Genomic DNA, 24,426 nt, shown 5'->3' with positions numbered 1-24,426 from the left:
TGAAAAATAGAATTAAAATAAAAAATATTGTTATTCTCACCTTCCGACATCCCGCGCAGCCTTCCTCTCTCCACGCTCCAGTCCCAGTAATCCTTTGCGAGAATGACCGCAAGAGTTACGGTCTCGCGGGAGCGCGAAGTCTCGCGGTCATTCGTGCAAAGGATTACTGGGACCGGAGCGTGGCGAGAGGAAGGCTGCGCGGGACGTCGGAAGGTGAGAATAACAATATTTTTTATTTTAATTCTATTTTTTACAGCTGATCGCTGGTCTCCCGCCTGTCACACACAGCGATGCGTGCTGGTCAGCGGGACCCCAGCGACCAAAAAAATGTCCAGAGGTTTCTTATAGTGATCAGCGATACCGGCAGGGGGGCCGCTCGCTGATCGCTGTCACACACAGCGATCTCGCTGGTGAGATCGCTGTTACGTCACAAAAGTTGTGACTCAGCAGCGATCTCGCTAGCGAGATTGCTATGTGTGACTCCAGCTTAAGGGTACCGTTACACCTAGCGACTCACCAGCAATCCCGACCAGCGATATGACGCGGTCAGGATCGCTGGTGAATCGCTGGGTGGTCGCTAGTGAGCTGCCACACAGGCAGATCTCACCAGCAACATCGCAGGGGATGGGGATCGCTACTTACCTGTCAGACGCGGCGATCCTGCGTCCTCCCGCCCGGCTCCACGCGTCGCTCGTCGTCACAGCAGGAAGCGCCGCAGGAAGTGGACGACGAGAAATGATCCAGCAGCTTCTCGCGCGATCAGCGATAACCAGCGGGAGAGCCGGTCGGAGGTAGGTATCACATGTAGCGATATCGCTAGCAATATCGCTGTAACATCACAAAATCGGTGACTTTACAGCGATATTGCTAGCGATATCGCAGTGTGTAACGGGGGCTTAAGCCCTCGATGTAACCTAAAAGATAAGAAAAAAAGAGTTAGATCATACTCACCCCGGCGTCCGGTCTGATGGGTGTCGCCGTCCGGTCCAGCGCCTCCCATCTTCATACGATGCCGTCCCCTTCTTCCCTTCCTGTCGTGGCTCCGATGCAGGGGCACAGCTCTGCCCTGTTGAGGACAGAGCAGAGTCCTGCAGTGCGCAGGTGCCGTGAGGTCCGCCACCTACGCACTGCTGTATTCTGCTCTACCCTCAACAGGGCAGAACAGTGCGCCTGCGCTGGAGCCACAACAGGAAAGGAAGAAGAGGATGGCATCATATGAAGATGGGAGGCACCAGACCGGACGGCAACACCCATCGGACCGGACCGCCCCCCCGGTGAGTATAATCTAACTCTTTTTTTCTTACTACAGTATATCTATCAGGTTACATTGGGGGCTTGTCTACAGCATTACAGAATGCTGTAGATAAGCCCCTGATGTCGATGCTGGCAGCTCATAGTCCAAAAAAAGGGTGACAGATTCCCTTTGAGTCATAGAAAGCCAAATCAATATCTATTGTATTCTGAAACTCTTGCTGAAAGCTTTCCATAACCTGTACTCCTTAGTAGTATGAGATGCTCCACTACTTCCACGTTTGCTGTATTTGGTATAGGAGCCAAGTTGTTTGTGGTAATGTTTTTACTGATTGTCAGGTTCCTATACTGAACAAACCAGCCATGTCAAATATGTAAAGAAAGAAGAGCTTGGTATATTCTACATAAGTTTATTTTAGCAAACATAGGAGGTGCAGTTTACCCATAAACTTAGTTTAGCCACAGATCCATTGTTTCCACTTATAAAATGGAGATTATGGTGATATAATGTACTACCTAATATGTAGGATGCTATAATTTATGAGGATTTTATGGACTGTGGCTTATTTGTTGTAACCTATGATGTTAGGAAGAGGATAGGTTTATACATGATTTCTACTGGAGGAGCCAGTCTGTCGACGTTGTGTAGCCTCAATATTGGCAGGTGGTCCAGTTCCAGACGAGGAATTCTCACAGCTGCAGAGGACTGTTAACAGTGCAGCAGTTAGGAAAGGAACAGCTGAGATGACAGTACGTTTCATGAGCTTTGCAAACGCTTGATGTACAAAGCCGCACAAGTCTGCACATTTATTGCCCTAGAAAGCAAAGAAAGACATTACTAAAGATAAATCAATAGTTGTACAACAAAAAAGTGTGAGTCATATGACTTCTAACTAGAGATGTTCTGTAGAGCATGGGTCTCCTAAAGAGCCTCAGAACATCTCTAGATGTGGGTGTTTTAGCTCATACTGCCATGGAAGTATTAATCCTACGGAAGATATCAACGATAGACTATGTTACCCCACAGATCTTCAGAGTACCGCATTACCAATTGTGAACTGGTATCTAAGTATTATTATCATTGTTGCTATTATATTATTAATATTATTATTAGATTTTAAATTCTGACTTTAAATTAAGACTTGAATTAAATTATGTGAATATGTGGTATATAAAGGAGTTGACCACAAGTTTATAAAGAAACTCCCCCAGAAAATGAATATTACACTTATCATTACAGTCTGTAATCGCCCGTGCAAATTATGGCCAGTGGTTGACTATATTTCCCTGTACTTCAGTTTCAGCATTTTTCCACATATATGTACCCTTTTGTTTCTAGTCAAGTAATTTGTGTAAAACATAAATATAGCTAATGGGTAAATTCTGTTATTCCATCCTAGTGAGGACAGAGTTATAGAATATTACAAGAAACTCAGTGGACAAAGTAGAGGACAAGCTATAGTGAAGTAAGTATTTGTGGTCAACTATCTAGCTGTACGCGTCCTATGGGACCATACATGTTAATGCATAGGAGGCACTCTCAGTTTCCCCCGACTGAACATGGAAGGGGACAGAAGGATCAGATATTCTGGATTTACACGCACATTCCTCTTGTTCTCCCTAGGGAGAAGTTGTACCCTGGGGATGAATTACTCCTCACAAGCAGAGGTGCCGTCCCTTTCCCCATACAGAACATACACTTGTCTATATTGAGGTGTTGTGTATGGTCACCTATATAGTAGGGGTGAGCTACAGTGACTACACAAAGTGTAGCACCAACTTATCACAGTGGCTCATGCTGTATCATTCAATTGGCTAGTCTAAATTTATGGCTTTTTTTGAGACCATTATTTGCACCAGAATTTTATAGTATTTTTGGCACACATCATAGCACCCTTTTCCTGCCTAGTCGTACCCTCTTGTCAGGCAAAGCATGGAAATACCTAGTAAATATGGTGCAATGCATGTAGTACAGCGTTATTGACGCCAGAAGTATTTAGCATAGTAACTCCTATTGTCTTACTACTTTAGATTATGCTCATGTACTTCACTTAGGCCAGGTTCATACTGCGTTAAAGCAGCCCATTCAACGCATAGCGTTGACGGACTGCGTTAATGCTATAGCATAACGCGATCGCGTTATGCTATACCGCTAGAGCAGATCATTCATCTGTGCTAGTGGTGATTGAGCTTCAGATGCTGCAGCCCGCGTCCGAGGCTCCATCACTGAATGACGGCACATCGCTAGCGCATGCCGATTATGGCATGCGTTGGCGATGCGCCCGCTCATGGGGGTTAATGGCAACGTTAACGGACTGCGTTACACCGCGTTATGCCGCGGTGTAATGCAGTCCGTCTAAGGGACTGCCAAAATGCAGTATGAACCCGGCCCACTTTGTAGGTTTTGTTATGATTCTTTGCTGCAATTTAAGACATTGTGGTTTTTAAAAAAATGCAACATTTTTGGTAAATTGACTCATCCGGTATCACCAGTGAGATAATGCCAGATTTGTCAATAATCAGGAAGACTTGCTAGTCACAAGATAATGATTTAGTAGAAACCCCTGATGATCTAACTTTGGTTTTATAATACATACTTTAATAAGTATCGGCCATAATGCAAAGATTGCATCTATACTGTAGCTTGTCTAAAATTGACCGTAGGCAGAATAAAAAATGACACCAGTGTAAATGTAACACATTAGACCTGAACTATTGTATTAAAACGAATCTCGCATCTCTATTTTTATGTTCCAGTTATATGAGTATTGTAGAATCCCTTCCCACGTATGGAGTGCATTATTATGCAGTTAAGGTAAGCTTTCCACCTAAATGACGGCTTTACATGTGACTTATAATAAGGGATTGTACCGACACAGTCATCCCACGGGAAAATAAGCTGATCACTAGTCTATTAAGATATCCTGCTGTACGGGTTCACTGTTCACATGGTATTTGTGATATTACCATATATCTTCTATAAGCTATGAATATATGTATGTATATACATAGTGTGACATGGGTCACATCACAAAATTAGGCAAAATAATTAAAAGTTTGGTTTAATTCGACTGCACTAGTAAATCGATGCTGAAGATGTTGTATGTTCTTTAATATGACCAGCAGAAATCACAGGGATACAGCAGATGGATAGCATGACCTTTGGGCCCTACATCCTTGTCCATGATGTGTTTTCACTCCCTACTCTCCAGACTAATTGTCTGGCCTACAGAAGAACATTGTTGAATTATTGATAAGAAAATAGCGAAGATCCCACAGGAGACTTCCATTACTAATTTCTTACATTACATAGGATGAGTAATAGATTTTCACATGGCAGGGTCTGTCACTCATAAGCCAGATGTCCTACTCATGGTGATCTGGTTAATAGGAAAATTGTCTGACAGCTTTGATGGTTTGCAGGACTTTCCCTTAGTCCAGTGGTGAATGTGAAAAGCAGAATAACTTGGGTGTTTGTGCACCGATGTAGCAGCGACAGACAGCGAACGTTGTCATGTCATGTTTAGATGGCACCATATATTCTACAGGTATAATGTGGCTACCAATAAATGAAATTCATCAGGGGACTTTTGTCTAAGCAAGTTCATAGACCTACAGCACCATGAATCATTTATGCAATTTCATTTATTCTATTTACATTTTTCACTATTTCTTCTTTTTTTCAGGACAAGCAAGGAATCCCCTGGTGGTTGGGACTTAGTTATAAGGGTATTTTCCAGTACGATCATCATGATAAAGTAAAACCACGAAAGGTACGTTTCTATTCATTGTCGTATTGATAAAAAGTCTATTAATTAATTTTCAATGTAAAACTGGGTATCATCTGCTGGGAAAGCTTATCCGTACAACATGTAAGACTGTCTCCTACTGCTGTCCGTCAGCAATTCCATCATATTTGCAGCAGAAAGCTCTATTTTTGCTATCAAAACAACATAAACTATGACAGCCCCCAACAGATCCCAGTATAATCTGGTCATGTGAAAAATTCTTGCAATCCAGGGTACAACAGATCAGGCACAGCAATTTGGCTTTCATTATGAATGGAAGCCATGATGTATATGGGAACAAAATTACATTCACACTGTTTTTTTACTGAGGTCAAAAATGTTTGCTTTTCAAGTGGAAGAAGCTTCAGGAATAGGGATGAACGGACCCGTGGAGGTTCAGGTTCTGATACCAGACTGAACTTTAGTCCAAAGTTCAGTTTGGGTACCAGAACTGTACCCGAACTTGAAGCTAAACCCAAATCCCACTGAAATCTATGGTGACCCGAACTTTGAAACTGGAAAATTCTCTCTTTTCTCCCAGACTTCCACCGGAACTCCAAACATTAAAACGGACTTCTGGGAGAAGTCTGTGTTTGGAGTTCAGCACCAGACACTAAGTATCCCGTACGAACCCCAAATTTTAAAGTTCGGATTCGCGCATCTCTATTCAAGAATTGACCCTTGTCGCTGGCATTTTCACACTTTTTTTTATCCTGAAGCATTGTTGTTAACATTGTGTTATTCCCTGGAGCATTTTGTTATCGGTTTGTTGGCAGCTTTTCTTAATTATTTTTTAGACTTTTTTTACCATTTGTTTTCAATTTTCAGATATTTTTTGACATCTATTAAGCAATAAATAAGCACAATGCTATAGTTTTTGGAAAGGAATATGGTTAAAAATTTTTTAACAAGACGCTCAGTCATCCATTGGCATTTTTTAGTCTTCCAGTTGACTTGTTTTGAGCATCTTCTTAGCAGTAAACGCCTGAAGAATGGACATTATACATTTTTAAAGCACCGTAAATTCCAGGGTGCTGTACATGTTAAAAACATATAACAAATATAAAACATATATAAATTAAGTAAGCAAACTGACAGACTGGTACAGAAAAGGAGAGGACCCTGCCCTAACGGGCTTACAATCTACAGGATGTGTCACTACTTTTAAATGCTTGCTGTTTTTATGAAAGCCTGAAGTGTGTAAAAGGCGCTTTAAAGAAAAGCCTGAACAACAAGCTGTTTTTTTCCATAGAAATGAAAAAGAAGATTCTATGGAGTATATTTTGAGTATTTTTTGTACCATTTTTGGAGCAGAACTGGAGAAATCCTTGTGTGAATTTACCCTAGAAGTATAAAACCTCATTAATGATGGTAACAATGTCATTAGATTTTGATAAAGTAAAAATAATAATAATTCATGCTGAAAATAGTCATTCTCTAGTAAAGTAGCACTGGAATTTATGAAAACAACTACAAAGGAAAGTCACATTACTTTTGAAATATATTTTTTCTTTGTAATATGTATAAGGAGAGCTAAGAGAACTACCGTATTTACCTGGATCCAAAATGTAAAGCAAACTACTAACTACTATATCTATATATTGAATAACTAAAATAGGTAATTGCGCCATCTTGGAGAAGAAATTGATAGATAGTGTCATTTGCATTTCACAGCAGAACTACAGAGCTGCAGGTCAATGACGGGTGTCAATATTGATCTAGTCTCCTGCTGATAAATTAGTATTCACTTGCTGCTTTTATGGAGTGCAAACATCCCAATCTCCCTGTGGGATCTAGCCTTGTAATAAATATCAAGAATTCCTGCAGCAGAGGATCTTACATCAACCATTGTAGGATGTACGTCTCATGTGCAATGCAAATCTATGAACCGTATTGTGGTAGGATCGTGAGTTTATTACAAATTTTATTAGAGCAGAATTGTGGAAAAGAGGATCAATAGCATTGAAAGTGCTTCTTCTGGGTTGCTATTGCCAACTGTGCCATCTTTTTTCTTGCATCAGTTTTGTCAACTCTGGACCATAAATTCAGTACCCCTGCATTCTTCATGCTTTTGGGCAAAATAGATGAATTTATCATGCTCATAGATTGCTTCCTCTCTGCACTTTGGCGTCAGATTCTTTGTTGAAGATTGGATCTAAACTGGTCAAATTATGGCTTGGGCACCAGAAATCTTATATTTTATAATATCTTATAATATTAGTTCTCTTAGGCAGGTGAAGAATTAGAAGAGCGTTTTACCAATGAAGGCGTCAGCTTCAATGATGAGCTGCGTTAGAAGGTAGTAAAGAGGAAGAACTCGATTTCTTATTAAATCCCGAGAATGTCACAGTCTTTACCAGTTACCACAGATGGCAGAAAGCACTTAGTACTAATGTCATTACTATCTATATTCTGCCTTTCTTATTAGATAACTAAACATCTCTCCATCATAATGGCCACATATATGTTTCATGAATAAGTAAATGGCTGCAATTATCAAGAGAGTCTGTATGTGCAGCGATTAGTTAGAGGATATGTTTGCCATTTATACAGTATGTAATGGATGTTGGATATGCCAGCTGTACAGAGGTCATCGGTTATTGTGATCTAGTGGAATCATATTATGTTATTATGTGTTTTCCTGGTTACTTCATTTATGAGCCTAGAGACGATAGCTAAAACATTGTTCTTATCATAAATTGTATTTGTTTAATGCCAGATTTCGCTGGTTATGTGGGTTGGCTGAACTAGCTTATATAATGACATTCACCTGGTATTTGGAAACACACAAGCCAATGTGGTTACCACAAGATATCATTTTCTTGCCTGAAATATTTCAATCTGCTTTGTGATAACCATTTTGAACTCTTCTGATGCTCAAAGTCTTTTCTGCACCCTAGTATATATCTGCCTATATTTCTATCAATCATTGACCACTCATTAATGGTCAGATGTGCAATGTACTTCGTATTACTATCGACTCTATCAAGGTTGTGATATGTGTGCATTGAAGGGGTTGTCTGAGACTTATATTGTTGGCTTATCCTTAAGCCCCCCGTCACACACAGCGATCTCGCTAGTGAGATTGGTGCTGAGTCACAAGTTTTGTGACGAAACAGCGATCTCACCAGCGAGATCGTTGTGTGTGACACTTATCAGCGACCGGCCCCCCTACCGGGTATCGCTGATCGTGCTCGAATGGCCAGGACTTTTTTTTGATCGTTTGTCTCCCGCTGGCCAGCACGCATCGCTGTGTGTGGCAGGCGGGAGACCAGCGATCAGCGAGCTGGAGCTGGTGACCAAGGTAAACGCCACGCTTAGAAACCCGATGTTTACCTTGGTTACCAGCTCCCTGCACCAGCGCACTGGTATCTTAACGTACACTGCGGGTAACTAAGCGACGTGTGTCGCTTGTTACCCGCGTGTCACTGTCCTGATCGCTGCTGAGATCTGCCTGTTTGGCAGCTCACCAGCGATCATGTAGCGACACACCAGCGATCCTGACAAGTTCATATCATTGTCGGGATCGCTGGTGAGTCGCTATGTGTGACGGGGCCCTACGGATAGGTGATCCACATCTGATTGGTTAGGCAGTGACAACAGGCATCCATTTGAGATGCCAACAGTGGCGGGGTTGTGATGGTGTGATATGTTATGTGGATATCATTTTTTGTATATTCCTATTTTTCTATTTCAGTCATTTTCATAGTGTTTTTCTTATTACATTGTAAATCTACAGCCTCACTTTATCTGTCTCTTGATGACCCCCTGTAGTGCATTAATCCCTAAGGCCCTTTGTTCTCCTCTGGGAGGCCTGGAATGTTTGACTACCCCTGGACAAGGAAGGGGGTGGGGGGAAGAACAGCAGCTGGACAAGTCAGTTCCGGTGTGGACAGGATGGTGTACAGACAGCACTTCAGAGAGAGAAGGACCCATTTTATCCTCTGGTGCTAGAGTTTTGGAATCTCGTTTCCCTGGACATTTTATCCTGATACTGGACTGCATTCTTATTCTGGACGATCTTATCCTTTGTGTGGTGGACTGAATATGGACCTTTTCGTATTTTTGCCTGAATAAAGGTCTTGGAATTGTTCACGCTTCGCTTGCTCTGTTGATTGTGTGATACCAGAGAAGGACCCCGTGACAGGGATGTTCTGAGTTGCAGAGCTGCACAGCACGGCTCTGTTAACTGTATAGTGGCCATGGACTGCACATTCGCCCCCTATTGTTTCAAATAGGGGTAGATTTGCAGCACCCGGCTGTGTCTACTGTTCCTTTGACAGAGCTGTGCTTTGCAGCTACACAACTCAGAACATCCTGCCACCGCCGGCATCTCAAGCGGCTGCCAGGTGTCACACCCTAACCGATCAGATATTGATCACCTATCATAAGAATAAGCAAATTGAAGTATTAACTTTGGGTCCATCAATACACAACTCAAAAAAAATTTGTAACCTTATTGCAGATTTTTGCCAGGGTATGTTCACACATGACAAACTCGTGGCAGAAATCTTCATAACTGTCTGAATGGAGTTATTAAAAACATACATATTCTATGGAAGCAACTCATTTAGATGTATGAAATGGGTCATAGAAATCTCTGCAGCAAATACGGTACATGTGAACGCAAATGTAAATTGTTATTCTCAACAGAAATAGTAAAAGTTGCAAAGTCCTTATATAAACAAGCAACTTTGCAATTTGTTTGTAATTTAATAGATTATTGGGAATGGAGGGATTTTAAGATGGTATTATTTTGAGTTTATTAGTTAGGTTACCGGCCTCCTCTGTCATCTTTCAGCAGTGGCGGTTCTACTGAACAAGGAGCCTAACGTTTGCAAGCTTTTTGCTGGTCCGACCTGTCCATCATCAGGAGTACATCATCCTCAACAAGCAGGAAGCCGGGAGGTTGGGGAGGGATACGGTCCTGAAGATCTGTGTTGAGAATAACCCCTTAAAGTGAATCTGTCACCCTTTTTTTCGACTATAAGCTGTGGCCACCGCCATCAGGGGCTTATCTACAGCATTCTGCAATGCTGTAGATAAGCCCCCGATGTAACCTGAAAGAGATGAAAAGCAAGTTATATTATACTCACCAAGGGGCGGTCCGGGTCCAGTCTTGGTCCCATGGGTGTAGCGGTACAGTCCGGCGCCTCCTATCTTCTAGCGGTGAAGTCTCTTCTTTGGTTCCCGTCGCGGCTGCAGTGCAGACACACTGCTCTGCCCTGTTGAGGACCGGGCAGAGTCCTGCAGTGCGCCGGTGCCGGACCTCTCTGACCTCTCCCGGCGCCTGCGCACTGCAGGACTCTGCCCTGCCCTCAACAGGGCAGATAAAGTACACCTGCGCTGGAGCCGCGACGGGAAGCAAAGAAGAGGATGTCATCGCTAGAAGATGGGAGTCGTCGGACCTTACCGCTACACCCATCAGACGAAGACCGGACCCGGACTGCCCCTTGGTGAGTATAATCTAACTCCTTTTTCTTCTCTTTCAGGTTACATTGGGGGCTTTTCTACAGCATTTCAGAATGCTGTAGATAAGCCCCTTATGGCGGTGGCGGCAGCTTATAGTAAAAAAAAATAGGTGACAGATTCCCTTTAAATGAAACCTTCTTGTTTTAGAGAGCTAGTCGGCAAAAATCTACAGGCCATAAAGTGTTAACTACCAGGAATTCTCTTCTCGGTGAAGCTGAATCAGGACAGAGCACTGGCACAGCATGGCAATTTGGTGACATGAAAAGTGTAATCAAACATGTTTCTTTATTCCTTTACAACGGTTTCTCTCTGTTAACATGCGACCTGACAAGTTTCTTCTTTCGGAAATAGAAGTGTGGGTGGTTTGCTTGTCGCTGACCAACCTGAACTGTACAAGCTGTACTATCATAAACAGTTATTCTTGCAGCAGCTCTTAATTATTCGGAAGGATAAACAGAGCGTCAGTGGCAGACTTCCATGTTGGGTGTTAGCTTAGAGGAGTCAGACGATCGCAGACAAGTAACATGCATACAATAAAAAGAGAATTCTGCTCAGTAGAAGCCCATTGTACAAGAAAATATAAAGTAACAGTATGGCATTATGGGCATTGAAATGGGCCCAATGATTAGCACTGCCGCTTTACAGGCCCGATGCCGCCGGCGCAAATCCCACCAGAGTAACATCTGCAGAGAGTTTACAAGTTCTCACCCTGCTTGCCCGGATTTCCTCTGGACATGCTGGTTTTCAGATTAGCACCTGCACATGTATTTTAGGAGCTGCGGACTAGCTGTATTGTACAGTACATTGGTGTATAGGAGTTCTTACATAGACAATAGGGGAAGGGTTTATGCCTTTATATTTATATAGGCCTCATACAAATCTCCATTTCACATGAATGAACTGGAATTGTTTTCAGAATGTCAGTATTACTAAATATTGTAGTACCTTAAATGTACACATATAGATATAAACCACATTTTACATGGGCCTAGCAAGAACAATTAGACACATGTATACAATTATATGCCTAGAACATTGCATACATCTGACATAAACATTTTTTTAATAGCTATTGGAGAAAGTTTTCTTTATTTTAAAGTAGGGAATGTGAGATCCTGGTGATACTCTAGGTAACATGTCAGGTCCCCCATGTCCCCAGAATCGCCAGCAGTTGTGTCTGTAGATGTAGACCCACTGCCTAACAGTCCCTGCGTTATATTCCATACATATACAGATCTTTAGAGAAAGTATTTCTAAAGTCCGTTTATGATATGTAGATGAGTTTACATGTCCAGTAATATATGTTAAATATTTGTTTTTCCACCTCCATTATGCAAGAAAAAAATCTGTATCAAATGGGAGAACAACAGATGGCCATTTAACGGATCCGTTTTCCATAGATTTCAATGTTAAAATAACATCCAGCTCAAATCAGTTTTTTAAAACGGGCAAAAAAAAAATGCCAACATTTTTGCCAACGGATTGCTGCTGGATCTGTTCTAACGGATGATTACTGAACATGTGAACATGACCTTAACATTTAAAGATTATGGACATGGTATCAGTTAGTAAAGCCCCCGATTTGTGACGCAACAGCGATCTTGCTACCTGTGACACATAGCGGCGATTGGGCCCCTGCTGCGATGTCGCTGATCGTGCTCAAATGTCTTGGGTCATTTTTTGATCACTGGTGTCGCGCTGGCCAGCATGCATCGCTGTGTTTGACAGGGACAACGACGAACGACCTCAATACTACAGGTCTGAGACAGAGTCCCAACAACCATTGTATCGTTCTGTATCGTTGCTGCGTCGCTGTTGAGATCTGACTGTTTGACATCTCACCAGTGACCTCGTAGCGATCCCTACTAGGTCGCGTCGTTGTCGGGATTGCTGGTGCGTCGCCAAGTGTGACGGTACCCTAACTCTGTAGTTTCACTGGAAAATAAAAATGGTGGTAGATGTTTTTCAAACTAATGTCCCAATTCATTATTGCATTTGCCCCTGTTTGCTGTTTGTTTTGCTCCTTTTTTGCTTCATCTTTATATTTGTACCTTTTTTTAAAGGAAAGCTGTCAGCAGGTTTTTGCTACCTTATCTGAGTGCCGCATGATGCAGCCAAAGAGAAGATAAATCCAACCATGTGTAACTTGGTTTACTTGGTGCAGCTGTTCTGATACATTCAGAGCTTTTAGATTTAGCAATCCTGCAGAGCCATAAAGCAGCAGCCCACGCCCACACCAGGCTCTCAGTGCACAAAGTCCATAGTCAGTGAGCTGCTTAGCTGCAGGACTAGTCCAGCAATGTTAATCTCTTAATGATAACTCCTTCACAGTTAGTAAACAACAGCAGGCACTTTGACAACTGACACACCCCTGAACTCTGTGTTTCAGCCTCTATCTCCTGCTGTTTTCAGATTAAATAGCGAAAACCTGTGGACAGATTCCCTTTAAGTCTATTTTTTATATACTAAAAGTGTAGTATAGAAATATACCTACTGCCCTGATGTCTATAAACATAAAAAACATATGTCAGGATACACCTAATTAGATATATATATATGAAATGTAAAATAAAAAATGTGAATATCATTAATGACTGACATATGTGTCAAGAGGGAGCATGCGGGGAATGGTCGCACCAGTCACTGGATTCAATCCCGCCAATGGTTTATTGGCTCTGTGGCAGTTAATAAATGAGGATGTGTGTGGCGACCATCACGATCACTAAATCCAATTGATTCCTGGAACAGTAGTAGTTGGAAGAAATGTATTCTTGTTTCTTACTAATCCCTCTGGATATAGACTGCTCTGGCCTTTCACAACTCTCAAAAGTCAAAAATTGCAAGAAGAATGCTATCAGTGACGTTAGATCCAGAATGGACAAATTACTTGTTGGTGGGTTTAAGGTTTCCAATGTTTTTCCATGATTCAGAATTTGTCGCAAAGTTACTACCTAGAGTGATTCCAGTATGTCATAATTTTTTTTCTGCAACTTTTGCAATAAAAAGTTGTACAAACAGTTAAAGACAGAAAAAAAATGCCTTTTTTTTACTTTGCTCGAAATTCATTAAGTATGTGAATTTTTAGCCAAAAAAAAATCAGAAAATATCACAAGACAAAAGAAAAATTACTTAAAAAATAGGAAACCACATATATGCTTCACAAGATACTTTTAAACTATTAAGTTAATTGTCTATACATTTTTAGAATGGAAGAGAATAAATTATTCTTTTGTACTTGTACGATTTTATGAATGGAAGGGTCCGAGTGATGTCAGGCCTTGCATATGCCGCTGAATTAACAAAATCAATTCTAGAGCTCAGACAGTATGCAGTTTGATAGATGACGGATCCATTGGGGGGAACATCTTGGTTACATTAGCAGGCCAAATTAGAAAGTGAAACCAGCTACTGCGTCTAAACAGGATAATAATAATAATAATAATAAATTTTATTTCTATAGCGCCGACATATTCCGCAGCACTTTACATTTCAGAGGAGACTTGTACAACCAATAGACATTACAGCATAACAATAATCACATAGATCATAACAGGTACCAAGAGTAATAAGGGCCCTGCTCGCAAGCTTACAATCTATGAGGAAAAAAAGGAGACACGAAAGGTGGGTGGTAACAGTTGCCCTGATTGTATGGACCAGCCATAATGTTAAGTGTTAGTAGATCATTAGAGACTTTAGTGAGGGCAGTTTCAGTAGAGTGTAAAGAGCGGAAACCGGATTGAAGAGGGTCGAGGAGAGAGTTATCAGAGAGATAGCGGATCAGACGGGAGTGGACCAGGCGTTCCAGGAGTTTAGAGATGAAGGCAAGATTAGAGACAGGTCTATAGTTAGCGGCACAGTTTTGGTCGAGGGATGGTTTTTTAAATAGTGGATGTGTGACGGCATGCTTAAATGAGGAGGGAAAGATACCAGAAGAGAGAGAGAGAGGTTAAATATTTTAGTTAGGTGAGGGGTGACAACAGGGGATAGGGGCTGGAGTAGATGTGACGGAAATGGGTCACTGGTGCAAGGGGTTGGGCAAGAAGATGCAAGGAGCCTGCTTACTTCTTCTTCTGTGACTGGTTCAAAATCAGAGAGTGAGCTAGATAGGACAGTGCATGGTAATTGGCCAGATCGTCAGCTCGAAGCTCCGTGGTTGGGGCCTGTACTCTTGGGTTGAGTAGAGAATGAAAAGTGTCAAAGAGACGTTTAGGGTTATTGGACAGTGAGGTGATGAGGGTGTTGAAATAGGTTTGTTTTGAGAGGTGAAGGGCAGTGTTGTATGTTCGAAGCATAAACTTATAATGGATGAAATCTTTAGGTAGGTTGGATTTTCTCCACAGACGTTCGGCGCACCTGTAGCACCGCTGCAGGAAACGTGTTTGCAGGGTGTTCCAGGGTTGTCGCCGCCAGGATATCAATGGCTCACCGGAAGCAGATTATTTATTTCTTTTTTTTTTTTCTTATTTTGGGCCATTTGCATGATTTGAGTGGAATTTAATAAGTAGTGGGCTGAGACCACATCATTTATTGCAAGTCTATGTGGGCCCAGAGTGATTAATGTCTGGAGAGAACAAAAGGCCGGACCACCAGGAAATAAAATTCAGGCTGGGAATTGAACAATGTTCTTGATATGTTTGTGCTGGGATACAACATAGTATTTCCAGCATGAATACACGTCAATATACTTTGTAAGCACAATTTTTTACTAAGATATCTTTGTACTCTGTGTAGTTACCAAATATTACAAGTAACTAACATTACAAGTAAGAACACAAATTTTCCAAATTACATTGAATGGCGATATCCAGGGAATACTAAGGGATTTTTCGAGATTAGCATAGATTAAAAATAAACTACAAATTAGGTTCCGATATAACAATATGGCCTTTAATATTCTATAAGAGACAGGGGCATATCTATAGGCATTACAGGGGTTGCAGTTACACCTGTGCTCTGAACCCTAACGAGGTCCAAAAGGTCAATTTGACTCACATGAGAAGACCGATAGTATTAAAGACTTGTAATAGTTGGGTGCACTGTAGAAGTTATTTTTGCTTTGGGCCAACAAACTTCAAGTTATATCATTGACACGAGGAGTACAATACATTTCAGAAACCTTAAGGTGGCCATGCACATTAGATAGCTGTTGGCTGAATTATTATTTAGCTGACTGTTATCTCTACAGGATGACCCAGTCACAGAAATGCTTCCCGTGTCCTCTATCCAAAATAAACTGGCAGGGGCTTATGTCCATGATGAAAAAAGGATCGAGTGATGAATTCCAACCTATTTCTATGTCCCCAGACATAATCTGTCAAGGGACAGTTGGGAGGTCTCATATACACTAGATGGTCCTCGAATTTTATCTAATCTGTTTGTGAGCTTGGGAGAGATATTTCATGTACATCACATGTATAGCAACCTCAGGCTTGTATTTGTATTGTTAGAAAGCTATGATATATATCTGGACTGATGTATGTTAGCTGTAAACAGTGCACCGACATGATAAAGACTCTATATTTTCATCTCTAAAGGAAATCCATTAGTAGGATCATCTCTCTTAGTCCATCTGTATGGGCATGTAGGTAATTGAAAGTTGGATAAAATGATACCTTGAGATCTGCGATCTGATGTCTTATTCCAGAGAAACCCATGCTTTTCTTAATATGTAAATGAGCTGTTAAGATCTATGAGCGGGACACAGATCTCCCATTGAATCTGCCTCCAGAGTTAACTTTAAATGAAAAGAGGCATTGCCAGTGTGAGACATGTAAATCAGGAGAGCATCAATCATTATGTCTGACACTGGTAACACTGCATTTCATTTATAATAAGCTCTGGAGGCAGATTTTCAGGGCTGTCTATGTCCCGCCCAGAGATCTTAACAGCATGTTTACATATTAAGCAAAGAGTGGATTTCACTGGAATAAGCAATCAAATTGCAGATATCCAGGAGTCATTTTATTCAGCTTCTTATGACTTACATGCCCATATAGACAGCTTAGGAGGGTTGATCCTACTGACAGATTCCCTTTAAAGTCTGACAAATGCATTTCTAAATTGACTCACACCTCTTCCCACCAAACTTGATTGCTAATGTAAGCGAACTAGGTGTGTATTGTAAAGTTGTCCTAATAAAAACTCCCAATAGGGCTGTACAGAAAACATTTCTTTTTTTAAAACATTGATATAAGAATTAATATGAGAGAGAAATCATTGTGATAAATATAGTATCCACAGAGTTGTTAATAAATCTACACTATAGTTAGTGTGCTAAATTACTATTAAATCAATAAACAGGCAGCTGGCTAATAACAGCCCCATTGACAAAGCGAGCTCATATCATGACTTCCTTTGAGTCAGAAAGTCTCTTATCCTGGCATCTAGGCAGTGCTGGATCTGGATCTCTTCATCTCTGCCATAAACTAATGGGTGGTAATGTTATTGCTCTGCGACTCCCTGCCTCCTACACTTCTTTCTCATATATGGGCACTGTCTTGTTTCTGCATTTATATTCCTGCAGCATGTATCCATTTCCTATATACAGATCCCTGTGATGTTTAGATTTTATACTGTGTGAGACAGATACAATTACATCTGAGATCCTTGCTCAGTGCATGCCTCATTGTGCACTTGGTGTGTAAGGGCTGTAGTGTGCGGAAAGCTATTAATGTTCTAATATGTACTGTTATTGCTAATGATAAGCAACCCCTGAACATCTCTCATGATGTGACTGGCACATAGTTCAGGTAAATTGTAATTAGTGCTGAAACGTCTGTGCCCTGGGGTATGGAACTCCCTGGCTGGGCCTGGGCTCCCAGGGTTAGGAATTCTTGCAGTTTTCCCTGGGAAAATCCACATACATCTTTGTAAAGAACTACTCAGATCTCCCAGGGATAGAAATCCATTATCACAAGGTGTGTCATGACAAGCCCTAAGGCTTGGAACTGAAGGAGAGCAGAAGAATTTACCCAATTATTTCTGGGGTATTAAATGTAATTAAAGATACTTTTAGGAACTTGTTCCCTATCGCAGCAGTTGCTCTTCTGCACTGATTGAGTTATATATACTTTTGTGTACAATGGAATTTAGGCTAGGTGCATAAATATCGTATTTGTGACCACTAATGGACACACATGATCAGAAGGTATACACCCGCCGACAGTGGCCACAGTCAGGATACTTAGGCATCCATCCATGAGAAAGAACCCTTTAAGGAATACCATATATACTCGTGTATAAGCCGACCCGAGTATAAGCCGACGCCCCTAATTTTGCCACAAAAAACTGGGAAAACTTATTGACTCATGTATAAGCCTAGGGTGGAAAATGCAGCAGCTACTGGTAAATCTCAAAAATAAAAATAGATACCAATAAAAGTATAATTAATTGAGGCATCGGTAGGTTAAATGTTTTTGAATATCCATATTGAATCAGGAGCCCCATATAATGCTCCATACAGTTCATGATGGCCCCATAAGATGCTCCATACAAAATACTCCCCATATAATGCTGCAAAAGGTTAATGATGGCCCAATAAGATGCTCCATAGAATAATATGCCCCATGAGATGCTCCATAGAATATGCCCCCATATGCTGCTACTTAGAATATGCCCCCATATGCTGCTCCATAGACTATGCCACCATATGCTGCCCCATAGAATATGCCCCCATATGCTGCTCCACAGAATATGCCCCCAATATGCTGCTTCCATAAGATGCTCCATATATTATGCCCCCATATGCTGCTGCAAAAAAAAAAAAAAAAAAAACCATACTCACCTCTCCGTCACTGGGGGCCATGTCCCGGTGTCACCCCTCGCTCAGGACCCGGCACCTGAGATATTCACCTGTTCGGGGTCCATCGCTGCTCACTGTCTGCTGCGTCCTGTGTCAGTGACTGTTCAGCCAGCAGAGGGCACAGCACGCACTAACCACATCATCGCGCCCTCTGCTGGCTAAAACGTCACTGACACAGGATGCAGCAGACAGCGGTGATCAGTGTGGGAACAGGGACAGGTGAATATCGAATATACTTACCCCCTCCTGGCGCGGTCTCTGCAGCCCGGCTTCTCCTATGGTCTACCTTCCTTCAGTGGTCACGTGGTACCGCTCATTAAACTCATAAATATATATGCGCATATTCTTGAGTTTAATGAGCGGCACCACGTGACCGCTGAATGAAGGAAGGGAGACAGTAGCAGAAGCGGGGGGGCTGCAGAGACGCGTCAGGGGGGTCAGAGATCATACTGACACCCCCGCTCCCCCTCCCCCCGCCGACCCCCAGGTATATGGCTCGTGTATAAGCCAAGAGGGGGGGGGGACTTTCAGCCCAAAAAAATGGGCTGAAAATCTCGGCTTATACACGAGTATATACGGTACATTTTTTTCCTTGCAGCTCTTTAGCCTCTATCAGGGTTCCCATCACTTTTGTTGGCTAGCATGGCTTAGCAAGCCCTGATTCCCTGATGACCCGCATTTTAATTTATTGTGCCATCATTTGGATTCATTTTGAGATGTAAATTGAATGAATTCTGAGAACACTGGTGGCTTGCTTCTTTTCCATCTTTGTTGTGAAATGCTCTGCCTTTGACAAAACTCGGTAGTAAATGATCATTATTTGGCTGCATTTTTTATTATACATTGTTATGACTGTAGTAAGGCATTGAGGCTTAATAAAAGTTTGACCCTGCAAATTTAATCCAATATGCACATACCTGCGAACATGAACTAGATTTTCAAGCGGGCGGCAGAAAGGTTCTGTGTTCTTTGAAAACAGGTAACGTTTGTTTGCCTTCAAGTTGGAAGAATCTGAATCTCTTCCAGACCTTACTTGCCTTTGTCATGCTTTCTACAATATAACACTGAGCAGAGTGTACAGAACAGTTCTATACTAAAGACTAGGAGTGAGATTGAAACCATCTCAGCATTATTTGTAAATGGATATGAGGAGAGATTTGCACTATATCCGTCAGAAACTCTTGCTTTGTTAATAGTCATCTTTTTTAAATCTCAAAAAACTGGCGGAGATATTGACAACTAGTATTGGCAGTCATTACATGGTCCGTTACAGAATCGCCACTCAGCTTTCCACGTGTACTGAAATGATCTCTCTGTAGGCAATCGGTCTGTGGAACAAAAATATATATTAGGCCGGAGTCACACTTGCGAGCACCGGAGTGTGTGGCTGCATGTATTCTATGCAGCTGAATGCTCCTGTCCCGAATACCGGCGGCAGTGCCGGGTATTGATGCGCGAGTTTCCCGCATTGCAGTTGCAAGTGTGACCTTGGCCTTAGACGAACATCAGCCGAAAGTGTATGGAGTCTCTCAACAGGTGATTGTTGCAGAGATAAGGAGTCTTTATGTCCAATTTGACTGTTGATTATTTTATTTTCCAAGATATAAGCCATCGATCAGCGAGTCTAGCTACCTCTCTTAGAGAACACCACTGCACATTGTTGAACAAAACCGTACCAGAAGCTTTATGTTTTCAGCTTGGTAGTTGTGGACATTCCTTCTAGATTGTAAAGTGTAATGGGCTCTTTGTCTCATTATTTGTTGATCACTTGTACTCATTACCATTTTACTCCCTTCCTCCAATTGTTAAGTGCTGTGAAATATGTTACTTAGCTGAGCTTAGTAAACATGGAGCACCATGGATTTGGTAAAAGTATCTCCCTTTGTCTTACAGCCAGATTGACTTGGGCTTTTTCATTTTATGATTTAATCCTGTTAGCTAAACAGGACATGGATTGTTCATCTGCCCTGAACACTGGATCCAGTGCTCCAAGCTTCTAAGCCTACTGTTGAGACAATAACAGGATGAGATAGAGAGACATTTCCCTGAGCAACAATGCTGTTCTAGAGCTAACACAATGTATCAGCACATACCGGTCTGTGGTCTCCATCAATCAGGGGCCAGAGGATTGTTCTCTTCAGGAATAATAAACTATATTGTTTATTTTATAAAGACAAGTTATCACATATCATATATCTCTTTTATACTTTATAAATATGATTTGGCAGTGATACTTTGAGCATCAGATAGAAATTACTCTGAAAGTATTGGGAAGGAGTTTACTCTCCCTGGTGGCAGCATCATCATTGCTACCAATATTTTGCCCTCGAACCATGCACTAGGCAAGCGTATTCATTGTAAACTTCACTATTACGATGTACAATAAATATATATTATGGTACTGAGTTAGCCAGAAAACTCCATGTATAAATGTTTATACCACAAAAGGCAAAAGCATTCTAGGATTTTATTGATACCTTTATTGGCTAACCAGAAAAATTATATTTGCGCAGAGCCCCCTTCTTCAGGCAAAACTTTGCAAAGGGGTCTCCTTCATCCGGAAAGTTTGCAAAATTTTGCCTGATGATGGGGGCTCTGCGAAAATATAATTTTTTCTGGTTAGCCAATAAAGGTATCTCTCCTAGAATACTTTTGTTTTGTTTTTTTTTGTTTTCCAATTCAATAGTTATTCAAAGGTTTTAACATTTTCATCAGAAGAGGTAAAGTAAAAATCAGAAGGCAACAAACATATATTTTATGTAGAAATTACATAACGATATGAAACAATAGCCGGGATGGGGAGGGATGGATAGGAGAGAAAAAAAAAAAGGGGGGGGGGACATTACATCGATATTCTAATGAGCGTTCTTCAAGGCAAGTGGGAGCGGCGCAAGAGTTGGCAAAACACGGTCACGCACTTTTGTCTTTTTTGGCATAAAAGTGTTTACATAAAATGTCACCATTTATCAATACTGCCGACAATGGAAATATTTATGTAGGCACACTAGGGTTAGATTAACAATACATTGTGAATTTATACAGGATAATAGTTTGGATTTTTTTTTTTTTGTTAAATATTCCTGGGAAATAAAAATATCTTACTGATAATACCTGTATGAAAGCATCACCTACAAATACAGCTCAGACTTTTCACTTTTTCCAGATCCCACATGGAAGCAGCACCAGAGTCACATTAACCTACCACCTTTAAACTTTTAACCCTCAGCTCCCCAGCCCTTTTCCTTGCTTGCTTTCTACCAGCTCAGTGAGTGAATCTTTGGAGTAAGCTCACATTGTTATCTCATGTTGCCTTGAATTCAGGTCAGCCCTCACCCCCTCCCTCTGCTGGCTTTTTAGAAGCTGTTTCCAGCTCCAGTGCTTGTCAGGGACTATTACACATTTAGTGGGCAGGAAGTGGCTGTTCCAATGGGAGGCAGGGGAATTTGAATTCCTTGCCATTCCACCACTGTGAAAGGAGGAAGCTGCTCTCGCAGATGGCTACTGCTTGCTCCCAAGACTTCTTTTTTTTTTTTCCTTTCCTGCTAGTTCTTGCCTCAGACTTCTAGGGAAATAAAAGAATCTTGGAGCTGCAAATTACACCAAAGGAACAAGCAGTCCAAGCAGCTCTGCTGCAAGGATACAAAGTTGCAGCCTGTAGTCCATGCTGAGGAGTCTTGGATGAGCTGTGGTTTTGGGCTAGTTGTGATTTTTGCTGTACTGTTGAAGATGATGACTGATCCCAGCTGTGCTCTTGTCTAGATCTTTCAATGGAGACAATTGGAGAACCTGTACTTCAGAGAAAAGAAGTTCTCAGTGGAAGTTCATGATCCTCGCAGGTAAGCTCCACTTTCCTCCTTGTCTTAGTGCATGTAGCTTTTTGGGGACCACATGTGTAACCTAGAGATCAGTGATGGCAGGGAGAAAGCGAATTGTAGAATGGATGGATTGATTGATGGGTGCGGTGTCTTTTTTGGGGGGGTTCGATTGTACTTGTCGTAGAAATGTGCCAATAAGACCTAGCTATAGCAAACTCTCAGGAGTGTGGACTACAGCACCTCTGCTCCTGTAGGACAGGGCTGGATCCACCACCTCCCAGCACTTCAGTTACATGTCAGGAAAAACAACACCGATTTTACGACCTAGATAGTCACAGAGATTTATTATACTGTAGAAATTAATTTTTCCTTTTCATTATGGCATGGGACGACGTGATTCTGAGCTGTAGTGTATATACTATTACCTGGTATTTCTTTGTTTAGAACTGGTGAGTTACTTTTACGTAGTAAGAAAGCAGCATGTTGGCCCTAATGGCAAGTTTCAATGGTGACATAGTACACCATACAAACCAGATTCATTGCTATTCATAGGAATTTCATTATGCTCTATGGCTAAGTTCACACTAGCATATAAAAAATTGTCTGATTTTCATCCAGAAAAAAATGGACCATTTTTCATCAGTAATCTGTATGGTTTCAGTTTTTTATATATATACATCATCACTTATTATAATTCACAAGACCAAACAACAGATTCCTGATGTATCAGTAAAAATCGGATTTTATATGGTCGATCCGTATAGTATTTGTTTTTTTTTTGCGTATCTATAAACTTGAAAAATGATATGAACAGACCCACTGAATAACATTGGTCCTAGTGCTTTCAGCTTTTTTTTCCCTTCTTTTTAGTTAGACTAGTGATGAGCGAGCGTGTTTGGATAATGTGTCATCTGAGCATGCCCGTGTTCTAACCAAGTGTCTTTGGTGTCCTCGAAAACTACGGTATGTTCGAGTACCCCGTGGCTGCATGTCTTTTGGCTGTTAGACAGCCACAATACATGCAGGGATTACCTGTTTATTAGGCAATCCCTGCATGTGTTGCAGTTGTCGAACAGTCGCAAGACCTGCAGCTGCGGGTATTCGAACATATTATCCAAGCACGCCGAAGACTTTGATAGCACAAGAGCATGCTCAGATAACACCTTGTCCAAGCATGTTCGCTCACCACTATTACAGACAGCAGTCGGAACGTAAATGCAGTCATATGAATATAGCTAATGGGTAACACACCAGATTCCTGGAGCTAAAGTGGTCAGATATGGCGTGCTGTTTGTTTTTTGTTGTTGTAGCTTGGGCCAAATTCATCACCAGAGAGCGGAGATACTGGCACACCACTCTCATAACCTGCCAGCAGCTATAAATCTCCACTACTGACCTTTGGTACCTTTCTTTTGGCCCCTTTAGACAGGCTGATCCAGGCCATTTATCGATCACTGATCTGCTATATACAAGCCGATTGGCAGTTGATTACTGGCCTATTTACAATGGCCAATAACACAGTGATGGCGACAAAACGATCAATCACTAATGGGATTATTCTGTTCCAAGAGATGTGCTGCCATCAGGATGCGTTTTATACATGCAAAGAAACACTGAAATCTTGCTTGTTCATTGGGCGACTGCCAGCCTGTTTAGACAATCCAGGTCAATAATTGAGATCAAGATTTCATACAAAATCTTTTGCCAATTATTGGCGCACCTAAATTTGCCATTACCATTATCCTAACATGGGTATGTTCACATGCAGCAGATTTGTTGGAAGAATAATTATTCTGCAACTGTATCATTCATCTGAAGGAGGTTTGTAGAAATAACTATTTCAGATGCATGGGCATGATTCAGTGGCAGAAATGTCTCCCAATAGATTTGCCCCACGTGAATACTTCTTATTTTGGATTCACATTTTGCATATTGTTTAGGCTATGAATTTGGAATCTGCCAAATATTCACCTTTGTTACATGCAGATTTTTTTATGAAGATTTCACCATGGTGAAATCCAAGTCTAATTTGCGTGTAAAACATTTTGGATTTTCTGTAGGTAAATCTGTTGACTTTAGTTCTAGAGTCTAAAAGTACTGTCACACTTATGACGCGGTCAGGATCGCTGGTGCATCGCTGGGTGGTCGCTAGTGAGCTGCCACACAGGCAGATCTCACCAGTGACATCGCAGGGGTCGGGGGTCGCTACTTACCTGTCAGACTAGGCGATCCTGCGTCCTCCCGCCCGCCTCCACGCTCGTTGCTCATCTCTCCACAGGAAGCTGACGACGAGAAATGG

General features: G+C 41.5%; 1 protein-coding gene and 1 long non-coding RNA gene across 4 annotated transcripts in view; one reads left to right on the top strand and one right to left on the bottom strand.

Moving 5' to 3' along the window:
* FRMD4A (FERM domain containing 4A) overlaps positions 1-24,426 on the top strand; it is a 598,990-nt gene that overhangs the window by 527,075 nt on the left and 47,489 nt on the right. For all 3 annotated transcript variants that reach the window (XM_073551276.1, XM_073551277.1, XM_073551279.1), the window contains 4 exons: positions 2,652-2,717; positions 4,009-4,066; positions 4,938-5,024; positions 22,072-22,148. In XM_073551276.1, coding sequence (XP_073407377.1) covers positions 2,652-2,717; positions 4,009-4,066; positions 4,938-5,024; positions 22,072-22,148 — 288 coding nt within the window. The remainder of the gene's footprint in view (positions 1-2,651; positions 2,718-4,008; positions 4,067-4,937; positions 5,025-22,071; positions 22,149-24,426) is intronic.
* On the bottom strand, positions 1,646-23,572 carry LOC141054108 (uncharacterized). Its single transcript, XR_012221358.1, has 2 exons — positions 23,524-23,572; positions 1,646-2,066 (listed from the first exon to the last, which is right to left on the bottom strand). It is a non-coding gene; the product is annotated as an uncharacterized lncRNA (long non-coding RNA).

The sequence above is a fragment of the Dendrobates tinctorius genome, unplaced genomic scaffold (assembly GCF_039654945.1).
Source record: "Dendrobates tinctorius isolate UK_male_01 unplaced genomic scaffold, ASM3965494v1 ptg000174l, whole genome shotgun sequence".
NCBI lineage: Eukaryota > Metazoa > Chordata > Amphibia > Anura > Dendrobatidae > Dendrobates > Dendrobates tinctorius.
The sequence above is the reverse complement of the archived record's forward strand: the minus strand, read 5'-3'. Positions and strand labels throughout refer to the sequence as shown.